This window comes from Podarcis vaucheri (genome assembly GCF_965113315.1).
Source record: "Podarcis vaucheri genome assembly, chromosome: 3".
Taxonomy (NCBI): domain Eukaryota; kingdom Metazoa; phylum Chordata; class Lepidosauria; order Squamata; family Lacertidae; genus Podarcis; species Podarcis vaucheri.
In genome coordinates, this window is record NC_138761.1 from 1,635,085 (window position 1) to 1,655,416 (window position 20,332).

Here is a 20,332-nt window from a genome sequence, read left to right on the forward strand (position 1 = left end):
CCTTATACTTTGTGGCCAGGAGTTGCGTGGCCTCCTGCTCCTTCCGCAGCTCCTCGATCATCTTCTCCTTCTCCTGCAGCAGCTTCTGCTTCTCCTCGCTCACCAGGCTGTGGTCGTCCTGGATGGCTGCCTTCTCCTCCTCCAGCCTCTCCTCCTGCTCCTTCAGGTAGTTCTTCATGTCCTTCTCCAGACCCCCGTCCTCCTCTCCGTCCTCCGCCTCGGGGGTCCCTTCCCCTCCGGCCGACTTCTTCCTCCGGCTGTTCCTCCTCCTCTTCTTGCTGAGCATCCCCCTCTTCTCCAGCTGGGCCTTCAGCCGGGTGATCTCCTCCTGGAACTCCCGCAGGAGCGTGTCCTTGGGGTCCTCGTTGACCCGCGGCTTGTTCTTGATGTTCTTGGCTCTGTTGGCGAAGCGCAGCGTGGAGAGGCTCTCGTCGTAGCTGTGCGAGGCCGGGCCCAGCGTGGCCACCATGATGGTCTTGGCGTTCCCGCCCAGGGAGTCCTGTAGCAGGCGGGTGAGCTTGGAGTCCCGGTAGGGGATGTGGGTGCTCTTGCCGTCCACCAGGGCCGAGATGACGTTGCCCAGGGCGGAGAGGGACAGGTTGATCTTGGAGGCCTCCTTGGGGCGCTCCCCCTGGGTGCCCATCTTGCTCTGGCGCTCGCTCCCGGCCAGATCCACCAGGTTTAGCTTCCCCACGCGAATGTGGTCCTCTCCGTCGGGCCCCTCCTCGCTGCACTCCACCGTGATGACGAAGATGGCGTGCGAGCGGGAGCTGTACTCGTTCATGTTGGTGCTGCCGACTGAGCGCGCTTGGTTGCCCAGGTTCATGACGTGCTCGATCTCCTTGACGTTCTTGGTCACGAAGGAGGACAGGTCCTTGATGTAGACGCCGGTCTCCGGGTTCTCCTTCAGCTCCATCTTCTTGCTCTGGTCCTTGGCCAGCAGATCCCGGATCTCCTCCTGGTAGATCTCCAGGTAGGAGGCCCTCACCAGGTACTGCTGGTTCTGCGAGCGGGAGATGTGGGTGAAGATGTGCTCAAAGGAGATGGGGATGACGCCCCTCTTCTCCGGGTCGGCCCAGGCGCCTTGCATGGTGTAGGTCTTGCCCGTGCCCGTCTGCCCGTAGGCAAAGATGGTCCCGTTGAAGCCCTGCAGCACCGAGTCGATCAGCGGGCGCACGGTCTCGTCGTACAGGTCGGCCTGCTTGGAGCTGGCGTCGTAGACGGCGTCAAAGGTGAAGGTCTTGGCCAGCTCCCCCGGGGCGGCCTTGGGGTTCCGGATGGTCACCTGCCCCAGCTTGACGTCCAGGTCCAGGATCCGTTCGTAGCCGGCCGCCTCCTCCTTCCGGTGCATCGGCCGGCAGCGCACCACCACCTTCAGGGCCTCGCTGCTCTTGGGCGGCCGGGTGGCCATGGCGCCTCCCTTGCCCCTGGCGGGCTCCCCCTCGACCTGTGGCTGTCAGGGGGGCGGGCTGGGCATGGGGGCTTCTCCTCCCTGGGGCTGCTGCTGCTGCGACACTGGCACCGCTGCTGACAGGAGGCTGTGGCGGCAGCTAGCGGTCCCCTCGCTGGGCACAATGGATGCGGCTAGGCGTGACCCGCTCCGGGCATCCTGCCGCAGCCCTGGAGCGCCCAGGGCCACCCATCCTGGCGCATCCCGCCGCTGGGCAAGGCTGGGCAGGGCTGGGGGGGATCTTTAGCCCTCCCCTCTTGTTTTGGAGCGAGGGGGCTGGCTAGCTGGCTGGCTGGCTGGCTGGCTGGCTTCGCTTCCTACCTTCGCGCGGGGCAAGCCGCCTCCCTGGCTGCCCGCCTAGTGCCCGCGCCTCCTCCTCCCGAGGAGACCCACCGGCGGTTCCAGGCGGCGGCGCGGCCGGGCAAGGCTCCGGGCTCCCCGGGCGGGAGCCTCATTCATTGCAGCTCAGCAGAAGCAGCTGCTGCCTCCGCGGATGCGAGAGAATGAAGGAGCAAAACAGGAGGGAGGGGCGAGATGCTGATGCTGCCGAGCGGGGCGGGGGGGGGCGGGAGGGAGAGGGGAGGGAGGGGGAGGGGGGCTCCCTCTTGTCCCCAGACCCCGCCCACCAGCAGCCCCTCCTGCCCGCCGGGCCCCGCCCATGCCTCGCAAAGCACGCCGGGGGATGGAGTCCAGCCTTTGTTGCCGGCTGCGCGCTGGAGGGATGCAGCGGCGGAGAGGGATGCGCGGCGGGTGGTACCCAAGGCCGCTCCTGGCAGGGCGAGGAGGGGCAGGGGATGAGAAGGGGGGGGGAGCCGGCAGCGGGGTGTAGTGGTTAGAGTGCTCTTCTTAGGACCTGTAACAATAATAATAATAATAATACAGTGGTACCTCGGGTTAAGTAGTTAATTTGTTCCGGAGGTCCGTTCTTAACCTGAAACTGTTCTTAACCTGAAGCAACACTTTAGCTAATGGGGCCTCCCGCTGCTGCCGCGCCGCTGCTACGCGATTACTGTTCTCATCCTGAAGCAAAGTTCTTAACCTGGGTTAGCAGAGTCTGTAACCTGAAACGTATGTAACCCGATATACTACTGTGATAATAATAATTTATTATTTATACCCCCCCCCCCATCTGGCTGAGTTTCCCCAGCCACTCTGGGCGGCTCCCAATCAAGTGTTAAAAACAATACAGCATTAAATATTAAAAACTTCCCTCAACAGGGAGGGAATTTTCTATATTGTTTGTTGGTATGTTTGATATGTGAGTTTCTATTCTATGTTTAAAAACCGAATAAAATATTTTTTAAAAAAAAAAAATTAGTGTAAGGAGGGAGAAAGATGCATTTCCCACAGCAGGTCTCCTCCACATATATCTCAGGCCTTCTCTGTAGCAGCAGAGGCAACGTGGGGAAAGGATGCTCGGAGGTTGCGCAGCATTTGAAAAACTAGCTTTCCTTATTTATCTGTGGGTTAAACCACAGCGCCTAGGACTTGCTGATCAGAAGGTCGGCGGTTCGAATCCCCGTGACGGAGTGAGCTCCCGTTGCTCGGTCCCTGCTCCTGCCAAGCTAGCAGTTCGAAAGCACGTCAAAGTGCAAGTAGATAAATGCTGCAGAAGCGCAAATTGCAACCTGGTCGTGCGCAGACGCACCGCTGCGGGTTGCGAATGCTGTGGGTTGCGAACGTGCATCCCGCACGGATCACGTTCGCAACACGAGCGTCCCCTGTATTATTATTAATTTCCCCAGCTTCAAGCGAGAGCTGTGCCAGCCCCCAGCAAGAGAGCAAGGAGACATTTGCAGTCACCCACAAAAAGGCAGAACTGGGCGAGGGATGGAGCCGGCCTGTGGAAGCCTGAATCCCAGGAGAGGAGTGCCAGGGCCGCCTCCCCACCCCCTGCCAGGCCCTGCCAGCTTTGCCAGGCACAGTTAAGCCAGGGAGAGGCTGCGTTCCCACGCCCTCCCCCAGCCCCCCCTCCTGCTACCAAGTCAGCACATTGGGAAGGGAGGGGACGTTGCAGTCCCTCCCGCTTCCATCGCCAGTCGATGGGTGACCTTTTCCTTCAAGATGATAGGGAGGTCTTTCTCTGCCAGATTCACCCCTTCCTTCACTGGGTGCGGGGTTTTATTTTCAGTACAAACAGGATTCCCTTTTTTCATCCACCCACCCTTGTTCTCCGAGACACGGATGGGAGAAAAAAAGGAAAAGGGGGACATTCTGGGATCAACTCAGAAACTGGGATGGCTTCTGTAATTCTGGGACTGTCCCTGGAAAATAGGGGCACTTGGAGGGTATGTGGCGGCAACAACAACAACCACAACAAGAATTTATTTATACCCCGCCCATCTGGATACAGAATACAGTAGACGCTCGGGTTGCGAACATGATCCGTGCCGGAGGTACGTTCGCAACCCGCAGCATTTGCAACCCGCAGCGCTGTGTCTGCGCATGCGCACGTTGCAGTTCGGCACTTCTGCGCATGCGCAAAGCGCGATTTAGCGTGTCTGTGCATGTGCGACCGCTGAAACCCAGAAGTAACCTGTTCCAGTAATTCCAGGTTTCGGTGGGTCTGTAACCCAAAAAAACGCAAACTGAAGCGTCTGTAACCCAAGGTATGACTGTATTTAAAATAGAATCAAACATTCAAAAATTTCCCTAAACAGGGCTGCCTTCAGATGTCTTCTAAAAGTCAGATAGTTGTTTATTTCCTTCACATCTGAAGGGAGGGTGTTCCACACGGCAGGCGCCACCACTGAGAAGGCCCTCTGCCTGGTTCCCTGTAACCTCACTTCTCACAGGGAGGGAACCACCAGAAGGCCCTTGGCACTGGACGTCAGTGTCCGGGCTAAACGATGGGGTTGGAGACGCTCCTTCAGGTATACTGGGCCTTTGAGGCCGTTTAGGGCTTTCAAGGTCAGCACCAACACTTTGAATTGTGCTCGGAAACGTACTGGGAGCCATTGTAGGTCTTTCAAGATCGGTGTTATGTGGTCCCGGCGGCCGCTCCCAGTCACCAGTCTGCCTGTGCATCCTGGATTAGTTGTAGTTTCCGGGTCACCTTCAAAGGGAGCCCCACATAGAGAGCACTGCAGTAGTCCAAGCGGGAGATAACCAGAGCATGCACCACTCTGGCAAGGCAGTCTGCGGGCAGGGAGGGTCTCATCCTGTGTACCAGATGGAGCTGGGAGACAGCTATATATATGATCAGGTAGTATATAAATTTAATGAAATAAATGCCAGGAAATGAACCTGGGCCCTTCTGCATGCATAGCAGCTGTTCTGCCCCCTGAGCTATAGTGGTCGTTCTGCAAGGGGAACCCTTCATTCCCTTGCTCCTCTCCCTGCCTGGCCCATGGGGGGGGCTGCCTTTGCATCAGACTTTGCTGAGCATCAGCCCAGCATTGAGTGAGGAGGGGTCTTCTCCCGTGTGGGTCTGGCCTCTGGCCCTGCTACCAAGGGGGGGGGGTGCTTGGCAAAGAGCTTTGCAGCTGGGATTAAACCCAGCCAAGTCTCACCCCCCTGGGTGCTTCCTCAGAAGAGATTATCCCCTCCGTTAATCAATTAATTAATTATTTGGGGAGTGGAGATGGGGGGGGGAGGTATCTTTTGCTAACCACCGCATTCCAGAAACGTGCTCCAATGTAAACTGGGGCTGGCACAGCAAAGCCCTGGGTGGCAGCTGCAATGATGCCCAGAGGGCAGTGGACAAAGTCCGGTGGCATGACCAGGGGCCCACCAGGGGAGCAGGAGGGCTAGGGTGGGGGGAATCGCGTCCTCAGTTGACTCTGCCTTCTGGGACTGGGGCCAAATGTGGGAGTTAGAAAGAGGAAGGACGGGCGGGGGGGGGGATCAGCGAGGCTCCGTGGGTGGTCCAGCGCAGGCTGGCAGGAAGGAGCAACCCCAGATCACCTGGCAGGGGCATGGCGGCTTCCGTGCTCCTGCTGCCAACCCCTGCCATGTGCTGGAATGGGAATCAGCATGAAGCCAGCTGCCCCAGTGCCATAAGGAAGCAGAGCATTAATGCACACTCCCAGGAACCAATTTAGGAGCAGGGAAACAAATAACTGATGTATGTGTAGCGGGGTGAAGGCAGAGCATAAGAACATGAGAAGAGCTGTGCTGGATCAGGCCGGTGGCTGATCTGGTCCAGCATCCTGTTTTCAGTGGCCAACCAGATGCCTGTGAGAAACCGGCAAGCAGGACTGTGGAACTCCCTGCCTCAGGAGGCAGTGATGCCCCCAAGGCTTGAAAACAGGATTAGAAAAATTCATGGAGAAAGAAAGGGCTATGAGTGGCTACTAGCCCCAAGAACAATTCAAAGTGTTGGTGCTGACCTTTAAAGCCCTAAACGGCCTCGGTTCAGTATACCTGAAGGAGCGTCTCCACCCCCATCGTTCTGCCCAGACACTGAGGTCCAGCTCTGAGGGCCTTCTGGCGGTTCCCTCATTGTGAGATGCCAAGTTACAAGGAACCAGGCAGAGGGCCTTCTCGGTAGTGGCACCCGCCCTGTGAAACGCCCTCCCATCAGATGTCAAAGAGATAAACAACTACAGTGGTACCTTGGGTTAAGAACTGATTTGGTTCTGGAGCTCCGTTCTTAACCTGAAACTATTCTTAACCTGAAGCACCACTTTAGCTAATGGGGCCTCCTGCTGCCGCTGTGCTGCCGCCGCGGCACAATTTCTGTTCTCATCCTGAAGCAAAGTTCTTAACCTGAGGTACTATTTCTGGGTTAGCGGAGTCTGTAACCTGAAGTGTCTGTTTAGAAGACATCTGAAGGCAGCCCTGTTTAGGGAATTTTTAAATGTTTGGTGTTTTATTGTGTTTTTAATGTTCTGTTGGGAGCTGCCCAAAGTGTCTGGGGAAGCCCAGCCAGATGGGCGCGGTATAAATAATAAATCATATCTATCTATCTATCTATCTATCTATCTAATCACACACACACACCTCAAAGCTGTTTGCAAAAAGCAGCAAGAATACTCATCGCAAAGTATTGGAAGACACAAGATCTACCCACTCTGGAAGAATGGCAGATGAAAGTGATGGACTGACTACATGGAATTGGCGGAAATGACTGGTAGAATCCGAGACCAGGGAGAAGAGTCGGTGGAAGAAGATTGGAAGAAATTTAAAGATTACTTACAGAAATACTGCAAAATTAATGAATGTTAGAATGATGTTTGATTGAAGCTAAGTGGTTTCTAGCTGTAATGATATAAAAGAATATGGAAAATTGGATTTCTAAATAGGTAAAAATTTAATGTTATAATATATTAAGATCAAAGATCAGGATAATAAGGAGGGAAAGAAATTGCTGAATTAATTAATTGAATTGGAACACAAAAAAGGGAGGTATGAGGAGGTCAGGGAAACAAGGATATGAATGTAAGATATGGAAAGATTGATTTTTTATTTTTTCCTTTTTTCCTTTTTTCTGTAAGTGTACTTACTTTTTTATTCTGTATTTTTCTTGTATTTTTATTTTTGTCTTTTACCTTTGTATTTCTTGTTTTTATGTAATTCCTTTTTCTGAAACTTTAATAAATATTTTATTTAAAAAAAAACCAAAGCTGTTTGCAAAAAGTCATGTGCCATCAGCCAGGAGGGGGAGTTCAAGGACTCCTGGGATTCTCCAGCAGCCTCTTGACCCCCCCCCTCTGCTTCAGCCTCGGAGTCTGAACTGCTCCCTGTCACCGGCTCTTCTTGCTCACTAAACCCTGTGGCCACATCAGCATCCAGCCCCTCCTCCCCATCTTCTCCCTTTGACCTCTCTTCCATGTCCCACCACCAACCCCCTGGCTCTGAGCCTTCCTCTGGGGTTTCCCTTGGGGGTTCCCTGGCTGGTGCCTCTCAGCACCCCTCTTTGTCCAGCCAGTCCTGACATTTGGGGGTCCTGGGTATGGGAACAGATTCCCCCTCTCCTGCTTAGCTGCCAACTGATTGAAGGGCCACCGAGGCTGCGACATGGCAGCCAAAAATGTCAATAACGAAGATGAAGTTTTGAAATGGTGTGCGGTGTTTTTGTGAACCCATGAGGCTTAAGAGGATCATAGTCAGGAAGAACCACGAGGGTCATCTAGTCCAACCCCCTGCAATTCGGGAATCTTTCACCCAACATGGGGCTCAAACCCACAACCCTGAGATTATAATAACGGCATTCTGTTTGATTCCACATAGAAGCCATTTACTTTGTTGTTGTTTAGTCATTTAGTTGTGTCCGCCTCTTCGTGACCCCCTGGACCAGAGCACGCCAGGCACTCCTGTCTTCCACTGCCTCCTGCAGTTTGGTCAAACTCATGCTGGTAGCTTCGAAAACACTGTCCCACCATCTCGTCCTCTGTCGTCCCCTTCTCCTTGTGCCCTCCATCTTTCCCAACATCAGGGTCTTTTCCAGGGAGTCTTCTCTTCTCATGAGGTGGCCAAAGTCTTGGAGCCTCAGCTTCAGGATCTGTCCTTCCAGTGAGCGCTCAGGGCTGGTTTCCTTCAGAATGGAGAGGTTTGATCTTCTTGCAGTCCATGGGACTCTCAAGAGTCTCCTCCAGCACCAGAATTCAAAGCATTGATTCTTTGGCAATCAGCCTTCTTTGTGGTCTAGCTCTCACTTCCATACATCACTACTGGGAAAAACAGAGCTTTAACTATACAGACCTTTGTTGGCAAGGTGATGTCTCTGCTTTTTAAGATGCTGTCTAGGATCACTGCCTTGCTGTGGCAAAGTGGCTTGAATAACTCAGAGAAGCTATGAGCCATGCCGTGCAGGGCCACCCAAGATGGACAGGTCATAGTGGAGAGTTTTGACCAAACGTGATCCACCTGGAGGAGGAACCGGCAAGCCACTCCAGTATCCCTGCCAAGAAAACTCCATGGGCAAAAACAACAAGCCATTTCCTTACACACATAAAATGGAGGAAGCGTTTTTCCTGCTTCCTAGAGTTCTTGCTGGGCTATAGCTCAGAGGCAGAATCCCTGGCACCTCCAAGGGCTGGGGGTGGGACCCTCGGCCTGAGACCCCAGGCAGCTGCTGCCAGTCAGGGTAGGCTGGCCTCATCTGGAAGACTGGGGAAGGCTGGGGCAGGCTGTCCCGAGTTAGAGAAACGGATGCTCTGAGGTTGCTTATTTCCCTTTACCCAACCAGGCATCTGGTCAGCTGCTGTCAGGATCATCTGGGGCTCCTTTGTTCGGATCCCCCTGCTGCAGGACTTCTGGCACTCTCATTTGCACCTGGGAAACGGGGGCCAGGATCACGGCTTGGGGGAAGGGCTGGAGGGGAGTCAGGAGATGAAGAATCGTCCCCACAAGGCCAGGCAAGCTGAGTCCAGGTTTTCAGCGCTTTTGGAGGTTCACGTTTTCTGAAGGCAGCTGCCCTCCATGGCTCTTTTCCCTCCGCCGCAAAGCGGCCTGCCCTTTTGTAAACCAACCCCGGGGGCCTTGGCGTGCCCCCCCCTCGCCCGGAAGCAACACTATCTGACTCTGCTCTCTGCATCCTGCCACGGGTGGCTTCCAGCCAGGCACAGATTCCTTCCAAAAATGCTTTTAGCAGATGCGCTGGCCCTCATCCTCCCGGCACACGGCCTAATTTTAGCCCAGGCTTCTCTGCACCAGCCTCACCCCCTCCCTGCACCAGGACAGACACCTGGCCAAACATCTGGAGGGGGGCTGTGGGGGGGCAATGGCGGGGGGGGGGCTTCAGCAATTCTGCATCTAGAAAGGATCTAGAAATAGCTGCAGCGAAGGAGTGCAGAGCAGTGTGGCGAAAGGAAAGGCAGAACCCTGGGGGTGGTTTTCATTGGAAGGCAGAACACAGACCCTCCAAAGGTCCCCATCTATATAATTTTTATTTTTAAAAACATTTCTTAGATGATCTTTATTGAATTTTTAGTTGCATACTATACATACACACACATTATATTTCACATTTGTCCTTGCTCTCCCAAGCTGACTTCCCTCCTTCCTTCTTCCGGCTTTTTTATGTCGTCTTCAACTTTTCGCATTGTCTTTGTCCATTTTATATATAATTGTTCTTCTTCCATTTTTTCCATAAAATGTCTGTAAACAAACAAATCTTTCAATATATACAATTCTTGTTGTCTGTCTATATCCATTTACAAATACTGTTCAACAATAGTCTTAATATACATTATTAATTCATTTTGATATTATGATCCAGTAAATTTCTTGTGTTTTCCCATTATGGGGTTTATTTCAGTTCTACCGAAATTATTAAATTTACATTTCAAAACATTCATTTAAACAACCTGAAATCAATGACCAGGGCCGTCTTTACCCGGGGGTGCAAGGGGTGTGGGGCACCGAATTCTGGGCCTGCCCCTGAAGCCACCTAAGCTCTGCTTGGCATGGGCTGCGTTGGCGAAGGCGGTGGGCAAGAGGACAGAGGAGCGAGTGAAGGATGAGGCAGCCTTTGGCGCACCTGAAGTGGCGGTTCAGGGGCACTGGTGACGTGGGGTTGCTGCTGCTGCCACTGCCACCGATCACCGCCCCACTCCCCGCCAAGTAGCCATCACCGGGCGCATCACGTGGCACCTGCTTCGTGCTGGAATGGTGGTCATAGCCATAGCAACAACTCAACGTGGCTGCAGAGAGAGCGTGAGGCCTGGCTGGCTGGCTGCATGCGCAGGGGATAGTGGGCGACGGGAAGGAGGAGGAAACAGCAGCACAGTGGCGTAGCGTGGGTTCTCAGCACCCGGGGCAAGGCAAGTAATTTGCGCCCCCTAACCCGTGGATTTTAGCACTCGAGTCTCTTCCGCGCCCCCCCAGATGTTGCGCCAGGTGCAGCAGGCCCCCCTGCACCCCCCACGCTACACCACTGCTCCCACCACAAGTCTTCAGGACAGCCATCCGAAGGCTGGCGCGGGGAGAAGGTCTCTCCGCCCCACCGCCAGGCTTCGGAGCAGCCTTCCGAAGGCTGGCGCGGGGAGAAGGTCTCTCCGCCCCACCGCCAGGCTTCGGAGCAGCCTTCCGAAGGCTGGCGCGGGGAGAAGGTCTCTCCGCCCCACCGCCAGGCTTCGGAGCAGCCTTCCGAAGGCTGGCGGCGGGAGGAGGTCTCTCCGCCCCACCACCAGCCTTCGGAGGAGGTCCGAGGACAGTTGGGTTCCTGCTTCCTCGAGGAGGGCCGGCCAAAAGCGCCCCCCCCAAATGTTGCGCCCAGTGCGGCCGGCACCCCTGGCACCCCCCATGCTACGCCACTGCAGCAGCAGCTTCACATTTCTCATGACATCCTCCTCTTAGTGGCCGCCACAGAACACACCTGTAAAGGTAATGGGACCCCTGACCATTAGGTCCAGTCGTGGCCGACTCTGGGGTTGCGACACTCATCTCGCTTTATTGGCCGAGGGAGCCGGCGTACAGCTTCCGGGTCATGTGGCCAGCAGGACTAAGCCGCTTCTGCCGAACCAGAGCAGCGCACGGAAACGGCGTTTACCTTCCCGCCGGAGCGGTACCTATTTATCTACTTGCACTTTGACGTGCTTTTGAACTGCTAGGTTGGCAGGAGCAGGGACCGAGCAATAGGAGCTCACCTCGTCATGGGGAATCGAACCGCTGACCTTCTGATCGGCAAGTCCTATGCTCTGTGGTTTAACCCACAGCGCCACCCGCGTCCCCATACTTAAGTATAAGTATATTGTAAATAAATGAGCATATTAAAAGTTTGTTTCTTTTTTCTCTCTTCTTTCATAAATAAGAGATAAGGCATAAGCGTGGTGTCTGATATAAGCATAATAAAAGTTAATTTGGGGGCTAAACTAAATTTGGGGGTGCTGGGCGGATCTCTGCACCCCGGCAGCGCATATACTAAAGATGACCCTGTCAATGACTTCCTCCCATGGTTCATTTTGCATACCATACATCCCTGCATATTTTACATGAACTAAAGTTACTAAACCATTCAGTATTCCCTCATTGCATCCATCAAAACTTATTTACACTGCTGAATTTATCTTAATGCTACCAGCATTTTTAAAGAAACACAATTTCCACCCATATATTCAGCCTGGAAACATTTTCCAGTCTTCTTTAATCGTATATTATTCTTGTTCTCTTATTCTATGTGTCAAACCTACAAGTTGCGCATAAGTATCCCATCAGTTTAAGTTGCCATTCTTCTTTGATTGGGACCTTGCTCATTTTCCATTTTGGGGCTAATAAGACAAGGGGCACAGTAGTAGCATACATAAATAGTCTTTTTTGACACCTGGGAATTTCCATCTGAATTATCCCCAACAAAAAGGACTCCGGGTTTTTTTGGAAAGGTGCTTTTAAACATTTTCCCCCAATTCATTATATATCATTTCCCAATATTATTTTACCCTTTTACAAGTCCACCACATATGATAAAACATACCATCAACCTCGTTACATCTCCAGCACTTATATGGTTCATACTTATACAAGGGCCCCTATTTTCCAGGGACAGTTTCAGATTTGCAGATGCTGCCCCAGTTTCTGATTTGATAGTAGGGGAAATGTTGGAGGTTATGGTGTTATCCAGCCCCCAAGCCATCTGAAGGCAGCCCTTTATAGGGACTTTTTAAAAATGTTTAATGTTTTGTTCATATACAGTGGTACCTCGGGTTAAGAACTTAATTCATTCCGGAGGGCCGTTCTTAACCTGAAGCTGTTCTTAACCTGAAGCACCACTTTAGCTAATGGGGCCTTCTGCTGCCGCTGCACGATTTCTGTTCTCATCCTGAAGCAAAGTTCTTAATCCGAGGTACTATTTCTGGGTTAGCAGAGTCTGTAACCTGAACCGTCTGTAACCTGAGGTACCACTGTACAGCCACACCTTGGGTTACAAACACTTCAGGTTGTGTTTTTTTTGGGTTATGGACCGCAGAAACGTGGAAGTACTGGAATGGGTTACTTCCGGGTTTTGGCGGCCGTGCATGTGCAGAAGTGTTAAATTGCGCTTTGCGCGTGCTCAGAAGCACCAAATCGTAACCCGCCGTGCGCAGCTGTGCCGCTGTGGGTTGCGAATGCTGCGGGTTGCGAACGTGCACCCCACATGGATCACGTTCGCAACCTGAGCGTCCTCTCTCTCTGTGTGTGTGTATATGTGTGTGTGTGTGTGTGTGTGTGTGTATATATATATATATATATATATATATTTGCTTTCGTAGATTTTCACGGGTACAGGAATGCAGGTTTTGGTGTCTTCGGGTGTCTTCCCGTGTAAGAGTCGGGGTGTCTGTGCGACGTTTCGACGAGGTCTCACTCGTCATCTTCAGGCTGGTGCACCAGCCTGAAGATGACGAGTGAGACCTCGTCGAAACGTCGCACAGACACCCCGACTCTTACACGGGAAGACACCCGAAGACACCAAAACCTGCATATATATATATATATATATATATATATATATATATATATGAATGAATATATTGGAAGCCCCCCAGAGTGGCTGAGAGGCAGGTGGGTGGGGTATAAATAGTAAAATTACTATGGAATAGGATGTCCTTATTTTCATTGGAGAAATGTTGGAAGGTATGTACAACCTCAAAACACAGTTAGAATCAGAATTGTTGAGCTGGAAGGGGCCCTCAGGGTCCCTCAGAAACCATCTAGTCCAACCCATGCAATGCAGGAATCTCAGCTAAAGCATCCAGGACAGTTGCTGGGAGAGGAAAGCGAGAGAAACCAGGAGGAATGAGGTGGCCAGAGATGGGGGTGGCTTGAAACAGATGCAGGAAAACCAGGCAACCCAGTAAGCTGCAGAAATCGATAAGAGTGAGGAGAAGAGCTTGATTTAAAGTCTTGGCTGAGTCAGCAGAAAGAAAGGGGCAGGTTTTGGCTGCTTCCCAGAGAAGGACCCTGAGCGCATGATGCTGGGGTGAAAAGAAAGAGAGCCGAATCGCAGATAAGGCTCCGGAGCATTAAGCCTGCTGGGAAGAAAGGAGGATGAGATTAGGGAGAGGAAGAAAAAGAGAAGAGGATCGCGAGGCTTTGGGAAGAAAGGCAAGGTTAATCTACGGGCTGCTTAAGCGGCTCAGGGGACACGCAAGAGTCACGTCAAATGGTGAAGGATGCAGAGCATGGAGAAAGGATGATCCTGTCTGCACAAGAACTGGGCAAAAACAAACAAGATGAATTTTAACAGGGAGAAATGTAAAGTATTGCACTTGGGCAAAAAAAATGAGAGGCACAAATACAAGATGGGGGACACCTGGCTTGAGAGCAGTACATGTGAAAAGGATCTAGGAGTCTTGGTTGACCATAAACTTGACATGAGCCAACAGTGTGACGCGGCAGCTAAAAAAGCCAATGCAATTCTGGGCTGCATCAATAGGAGTATAGCATCTAGATCAAGGGAAGTAATAGTGCCACTGTATTCTGCTCTGGTCAGACCACACCTGGAGTACTGTGTCCAGTTCTGGGCACCACAGTTCAAGAAGGACACTTACAAACTGGAACGTGTCCAGAGGAGGGCAACCAAAATGGTCAAAGGTCTGGAAACGATGCCTTATGAGGAACGCCTAAGGGAGCTGGGCATGTTTAGCCTGGAGAAGAGGAGGTTAAGGGGTGATATGATAGCCATGTTCAAATATATAAAAGGATGTCACATAGAGGAGGGAGAAAGGTTGTTTTCTGCTGCTCCAGAGAAGCGGACACGGAGCAATGGATCCAAACTACAAGAAAGAAGATTCCACCTAAAGATTAGGAAGAACTTCCTGACAGTAAGAGCTGTTTGACAGTGGAATTTGCTGCCAAGGAGTGTGGTGGAGTCTCCTACTTTGGAGGTCTTTAAGCAGAGGCTTGACAACCATATGTCAGGAGTGCTCTGATGGTGTTTCCTGCTTGGCAGGGGGTTGTGGTCTCTTCCAACTCTATGATTCTATGATTCTATGATTCTATGAGTGTGTGTGTGTGTGTGTGTGTGTGTGTGTGTGTGTCTCTGTGTGTTTGTGTGAAGAAATGAAGTTCCCTGGCTGAAACTCCCAGATTTTTTCTTTGTACTTGTGCTGGACCCGGGGGTAACCCGAGCAATGTGGTCCAGGTCTGGTCCCAAATCCAAGGATTCCACGAGAAGTCCGTCTGACAGGGCCAAGGCAGGAAACCAGGCTAGGTCAGGTACAGGATCTCAGGCAGGATCTAGCATACGGCAACATTGCTCCTGCAACCTGGGGCAGGGTCTGACAGCCTTTTATCTTTGTCGGAGTAGTGGCTGGTCCTGATCCCCCGGCGACTCACCTCCCTGTCTCGCCTGAAGACGAGCACTCCTTCCTGACAGTACTCAGGTCTCTCCTTCTCTCAGACCTGAGTCTCTGCAGCTCAGGAGACGGCGGTGGGTGACTAGACCCAGAGGCTGCCTCAGCCTCCCCTGACCCAACCGGTAGTGGAGCAGCTGTAAGTGATGGCCCAGCTGGAGGCAAGGAGGTCTTCCCCGCATCTGGAGCCAGGGCAGGATCAGGCCCAGCTGGTGTTGTTGCAGGGGAACCTGTGCAAACTGGGGCTCTTCAGGATCAGGCCCCAGACTTGGTCCAGATGCCGCCTGAGGCAAAGGATCCTGTGCAGACTGAGACTCCTCTGGCACCGAGTCCGGCCCTATCATAGTACCTTACAGCTGTTGTGGGAGGAATTGGGGTGCAGGGGGAGCAGATCAGAGCAGGTTCTGGGGAGGGAGGGCCTCACCCTGCCCTCCTGTGTTGCTTTTCCAACTCAAAATACATGGGGGGATCTGGGTCAGGAAAACAGCTTGGGGGAGGGTGAAACGCCCCCCTCACCCTCCACTGTTTCTCTAAGCAAATTGGCACTTCAAAACAATCTGAGATTTTTGTATGTGTGTTTAATAATGTTTCTCTTATGTTTCCCTCCCCTTGTAGTCTTGATTTATCAGCTACTTTAAAATGAGGCTGCATTTTAAACTGCAATTTAACCTGTATTTTAAATTGGTGTCCTCCCCCCCCCTTTCCCCTAATATGTTTTTACTGTGATTTTATTGGTGTTAGCCGCCCTGAGCCCGGCTCTGGCCGGGGAGGGCGGGGTATAAATAAAATTTATTATTATTACTATTATTATATTTATTGAGGTTTTCAGTACAATGGTACCTCGGGTTACATAAGCTTCAGGTTACATACGCTTCAGGTTGCAGACTCCGCTAACCCAGAAATAGTACCTCGGGTTAAGAACTTTGCTTCAGGATGAGAACAGAAATCGTGCGGCGGCGGGAGGCCCCATTAGCTAAAGTGGTGCTTCAGGTTAAGAACAGTTTCAGGTTAAGAACGGACCTCCGGAACGAATTAAGTACTTAACCCGAGGCACCACTGTATTGCAAAACAACATGAAAAACAGAAAAACAGATATAAAATAAGGCGAAAGAGACAAACAAATAATGGACAGAGGATTAAGTACACCTATCTAAGGCAGTTGACTCATCTGAGACTGACAGCAGCCATGCTAGTGCTTCATCCTGTTTATAGAATCATAGAATTGTAGAGTTGGGGGGGATCCCAGGGGTCATCTATTCCAACCCCCTGCGATGCTGGAATCTCAACTAAAGCATCCCTGGCAGGTGGCCATCCGAAAACCTCCAGGGACGGAGAGTTCACCACCTTCCGAGGAATCCCCCTTAAAGAAATGGCATTTACTTGTGTACAGTTGTGTTTAAAGCGGGGGGCATTTGCAAACATTTAATAGATTTATCAATGGAAATGTTTTGATCCAAAAGGTCCCTGATCAGGCAGCAGTTCTTGACATTGTTCCCCTGCAAGGACTCACGGAGAAGGCGCCTCTTCTTCCCTCCATGCCTGGGGAAGGGGAGGGGGGGTCTTCTAAAGGGGCTCCTGAGAGCAGCTCCGAAAAACAAAAGAAGCAGGATCCTTTTAAAAATCTGAGTTTTAATTTTATTTATATACATTACAACAATAGTTCTACAATAATTCTAACATTTTGAACCTCGACTTCCTTCTCCCTCATTCTGAGGTTCCTTGCATCTATTTTCAAATTCTCTGCATGCTCCAAGTTATCTTAACTTATTCTTTTAATCATCTGTTCTCATATTTATTTTTGAAACTGCAGGTTTTTACAATCACCCTGCCAATGTCTTAATCCGTTTACAGTTTATTTGTAAATATTCAATAAACCATTTCTATTCCTTTACAAATGCTTAGTGTCTTGATTTTTTATTCTTCCAGTAAGCTTCACCATTTCTGCAGAGTCCATTAGTTTCAGCATCCATTCTTCTTTCGCTGCAACATCTTCTTTCTATATGGGGGCAAATAACATTCTTGCAGCTGTAGCTGCAGACATAAATTGGAGAGCAGCCTTTATCTAAGGTGTCCTGGGCTTTGAAGACACTCGAACTCAGGACCAAAGGGAGAAACCTGCTAAGAGGAAGGCACGCTTGGCAAACCCTCACCATGATCAACTCCTGCCCAGAAACCTCTTTCCCACTGCGGAAGGACATGTGGGTCCAGAATTGGCCTCCACAGTCACTTACAGACTCACTGTTAAAACCGTTTTCATGGAAGACGATCTACCTTGGCTATGCGGTGTTGCCAAAGGTGCCATTCCCTGAATCTCCTGGCCTGGCAGTGCCACCTGTCTGCGCATTATGGCCAGAGCTGGATGTGCTCACAGCTGCCGTGCGCTAACCTGGAAGAACTGGTGATTGGCAGCGGCTACTTTGTCACTTGGCGCTGTGGGTTAAACCACAGAGCCTAGGACTTGCCGATCAGAAGGTCGCCGGTTCGAATCCCCGCGGCGGGGTGAGCTCCCGTTGCTCGGTCCCTGCTCCTGCCAACCTAGCAGTTCGGAAGCACGTCAAAGTGCAAGTAGATAAATAGGTACCGCCCCAGCGGGAAGGTAAACGGCGTTTCCATGCGCTGCTCTGGTTCACCAGAAGCGGCTTAGTCCTGCTGGCCACATGACCCGGAAGCTGTACGCCGGCTCCCTCGGCCAGTAAAGCGAGATGAGCACTGGAACCCCAGAGTCGGCCACGACTGGACCTAATGGTCAGGGGTCCCTTTACCTTTACTTCGCCACTGCTGCAATGAGCCACGTTCAACAGCAGATGGTGCTACGGCCCAGGAAATGAGGTAGGCTGCACTTACAACTCCAAAGGGGCCTCGGCTCAAAGTTAGCTATTATGCATTAGGAAGACGCAGTGGCGTAGCGTGGGGGGTGCAGGGGGCCCCCGGCCGCACCGGGCGCAACATCTGGGGGTTAGGGTTAGGGTGCGCAAATCCACGGGTCTACTTGCCTTGCCCCGGGTGCTGACAACCCACGCTACGCCACTGGGAAGACGGACCCCGCCAAGTAGGGGAGTCTGGGGGTGTGAAAGCCAGCGTGTAATGCCCGGGTGGATGGGGAGGTCAAAAGGTGTCCCCAAAAGGCCGAGTCCGGTCCCTTGTCTTGGGCAGCTGGAAGTGAAGCAAGGGCCGCCAGTTTCTGTCCGGATTCCGGGCAAAGCAGGCCAGATTGGAGGGGATCGTGACCGTGGATCCTCGTGGGTCAAGTGTGCACGGAAGGAGATGGGTGGTTTGGGGGTCTTGGGCGTCAGAGTGGGCCAGAGTCACCTCCTCGTGGGTCAAGGGCAGGGTACCAGGAGGCGCCCCCTGCCAGGGGACCTTTGCCGCTGCCCAAGAGGAGGCGGAGGTGGGCAGAGGCTACTTCTCGCCCAAGCAAGACCAGCTGGCACCCGCGGTCTCCTCTGGAGTCAGGCTTTTGCTCTAATGAGCTCTAATGGCCGGGAACGAGGTGCTTCGAGAGGGGCCCGAGCCTGGCTTGGCCGCGGCGCTGCTGCCCCGATCCACGGGGAATTGGCGGTCAGGATCGCGGAAGAATGGATGCTTTTGAATTCTGGTGCTGGAGGAGACTCTTGAGAGTCCCATGGACTGCAAGAAGATCAAACCAATCCATTCTGAAGGAAATCAGCCCTGAGTGCTCACTGGAAGGACGGATCCTGAAGCTGAGGCTCCAAGACTTTGGCCACCTCATGAGAAGAGAAGACTCCCTGGAAAAGACCCTGATGCTGGGAAAGATGGAGGGCACAAGGAGAAGGGGACGACAGAGGACGAGATGGTGGGACAGTGTTCTCGAAGCTACCAGCATGAGTTTGACCAAACTGGGGGAGGCAGTGGAAGATAGGAGTGCCTGGCGTGCTCTGGTCCAGGGGGTCCGCGGGCAGCCGAGCAGGGCAGAGCAGGGGGGCCAGATAGACCCCCACTCCACACACCCCCCCAGCCTCGCCCTCCTGAGGGCCAGGGCAGGGAGCAGAAAGGCCTTTGGGGGCATCCTGGGTTCAGCACCAAGGCCCGCGCCCCGAGAGACGGACAGCCGGGTCTGCGCTGGGGGTCGAAGGAGATGCGCAGGTCTCAGGCACCGATCCTGACCCCCGGGGGCTTTTTCGCCCTCGTCTCCCGCCCCGCACGGAGCCCCGGCACTTGCTTGCGCGCACGAGGCACAGGTCGCAGCTGACCAGCACGGCCGGATGGGCGCAGCCCTTGCTCATGGAGCCCGGCAAGGCCATAGCTGTCAACTTTTCCCTTTTCTTGCGAGGAATCCTATTCGGTATAAGGGAATTTCCCTTTAAAAAAGGGAAACGTTGACAGCTATGGGTGACGCTCCGGCCGCTCAGGGGGCTGCCAGCGCGGGGCCCCGCAGTCTCTGCGCAGCGGCTCTTGCCGGACGGGTCAGTGCCAGCGCCGCGCTCCCGGCTGCGGAGCCTCCTACTCCTCCGCCGCCTCGGGGCTCCATACAGGAGGGCTGGGGCGTCCACAGAGTCCAGCGAAGGACCCCTGCCCAGCGGCCGAGGCCCAGTTCCACTGCGGAGACTGCTCGGGCAGCAGCAGCAGACGGTGGAGACGGTCTGCCCGCTCAGCGCCATCTCCACCTCTCCGCCTCGCCCGGGAATCCGGACAGCAAGGAGCCGAGTCGTGGGGACGCTCTTTGGCGGGTCTCCGACCTGGCACCCTATGGGTTTATTTTTTGGGAACTCCAATCTCTGCTTTAAAACTTCCAAGGAAGGAGAGTTCACCACCATCTTCCGAGGGAGTCCATTCCACTGCCAAGCAGTTCTTACCGTCAGGATGTTCTTTCTGTTATTTAGTTGGAATCTCCTTTTTTGTAACTTGAAACTGTTAGTTCGGATCCTATGCTCTAAAGCAGGAGAAAACAAGCTTGCGCCATCTTCCATGGGACAGCCCTTGAGATATTTGAAGATATCTCCTCTCAGTCTCCTCTTTTCCAGGCTAAACATCCCCAGCTCCTTCAACCGTTCCTCATCAGGCGTCGTTTCCAGACCCTTGACCATCTTGGTCTCCCTCCTCTGCCCGCCTTCCAGCTTCTCAACATCCTTCTTAAATTGTGGTGCCCAGAGCTGGACACAGGACTCCACCTGGAGCCTGAGCAAGGCAGAATAGAGCGGTACTCTTACTTCCCTCGATCTGGAAACTATAGTTCTGTTGATGCAGCCCAGAATAGCATTTGCTTTTTTAGCTGCTGCTTTACACTGTTGTGGTCTACTAAGACCCCTAGGTTCTTTTCACATGTGCTGTGGGCAAGCCAGGCTTCCCTCATTTTATATTTGTGCAGCTCGTGACTTCTAAGTGTAGATTCTTACATTGTCCCAGTGACCTAAGTGGCCAGGATGTCTGGCTCCCCTTGCCTTGGAATGTCTCCGGAAGAGTAGAATTTTTGGTGAGATATACTGACGCCTCTCCAACATCTGAACAGGCAGGGGTAGATCAGATCAGGTCAAATGGTTTAAACATTTTATTCATCTTAATAGGATTAACAGAGTAAGAAATAAAAGACACAAAAGAATAAAGCATTCTGACCTTCACCTCAAATGCTTTGTTACTGTTGTTATTAAGTTATTTAGAGCAGTGTTTCCCTAAACTTGGGTCTCCAACTACAATTCCCATTATCCTT

The 20,332-nt window shown here is 52.6% G+C and overlaps 1 protein-coding gene across 2 annotated transcripts in view; it reads right to left on the reverse strand.

Moving 5' to 3' along the window:
• The window catches only part of KIF3C (kinesin family member 3C), a 38,778-nt gene extending 37,086 nt beyond the window's left edge, over positions 1-1,692 (reverse strand). Inside the window, exon 1 of one of the 2 annotated variants that reach the window (XM_082217521.1) lies at positions 2-1,692. In XM_082217521.1, the coding sequence (XP_082073647.1) occupies positions 2-1,411 (1,410 nt within the window). In that variant the 5' untranslated portion in view covers positions 1,412-1,692. The remainder of the gene's footprint in view (position 1) is intronic. The other variant, XM_082217520.1, reaches the window with a different exon arrangement.
• Positions 1,693-20,332: the final 18,640 nt, after the last annotated feature.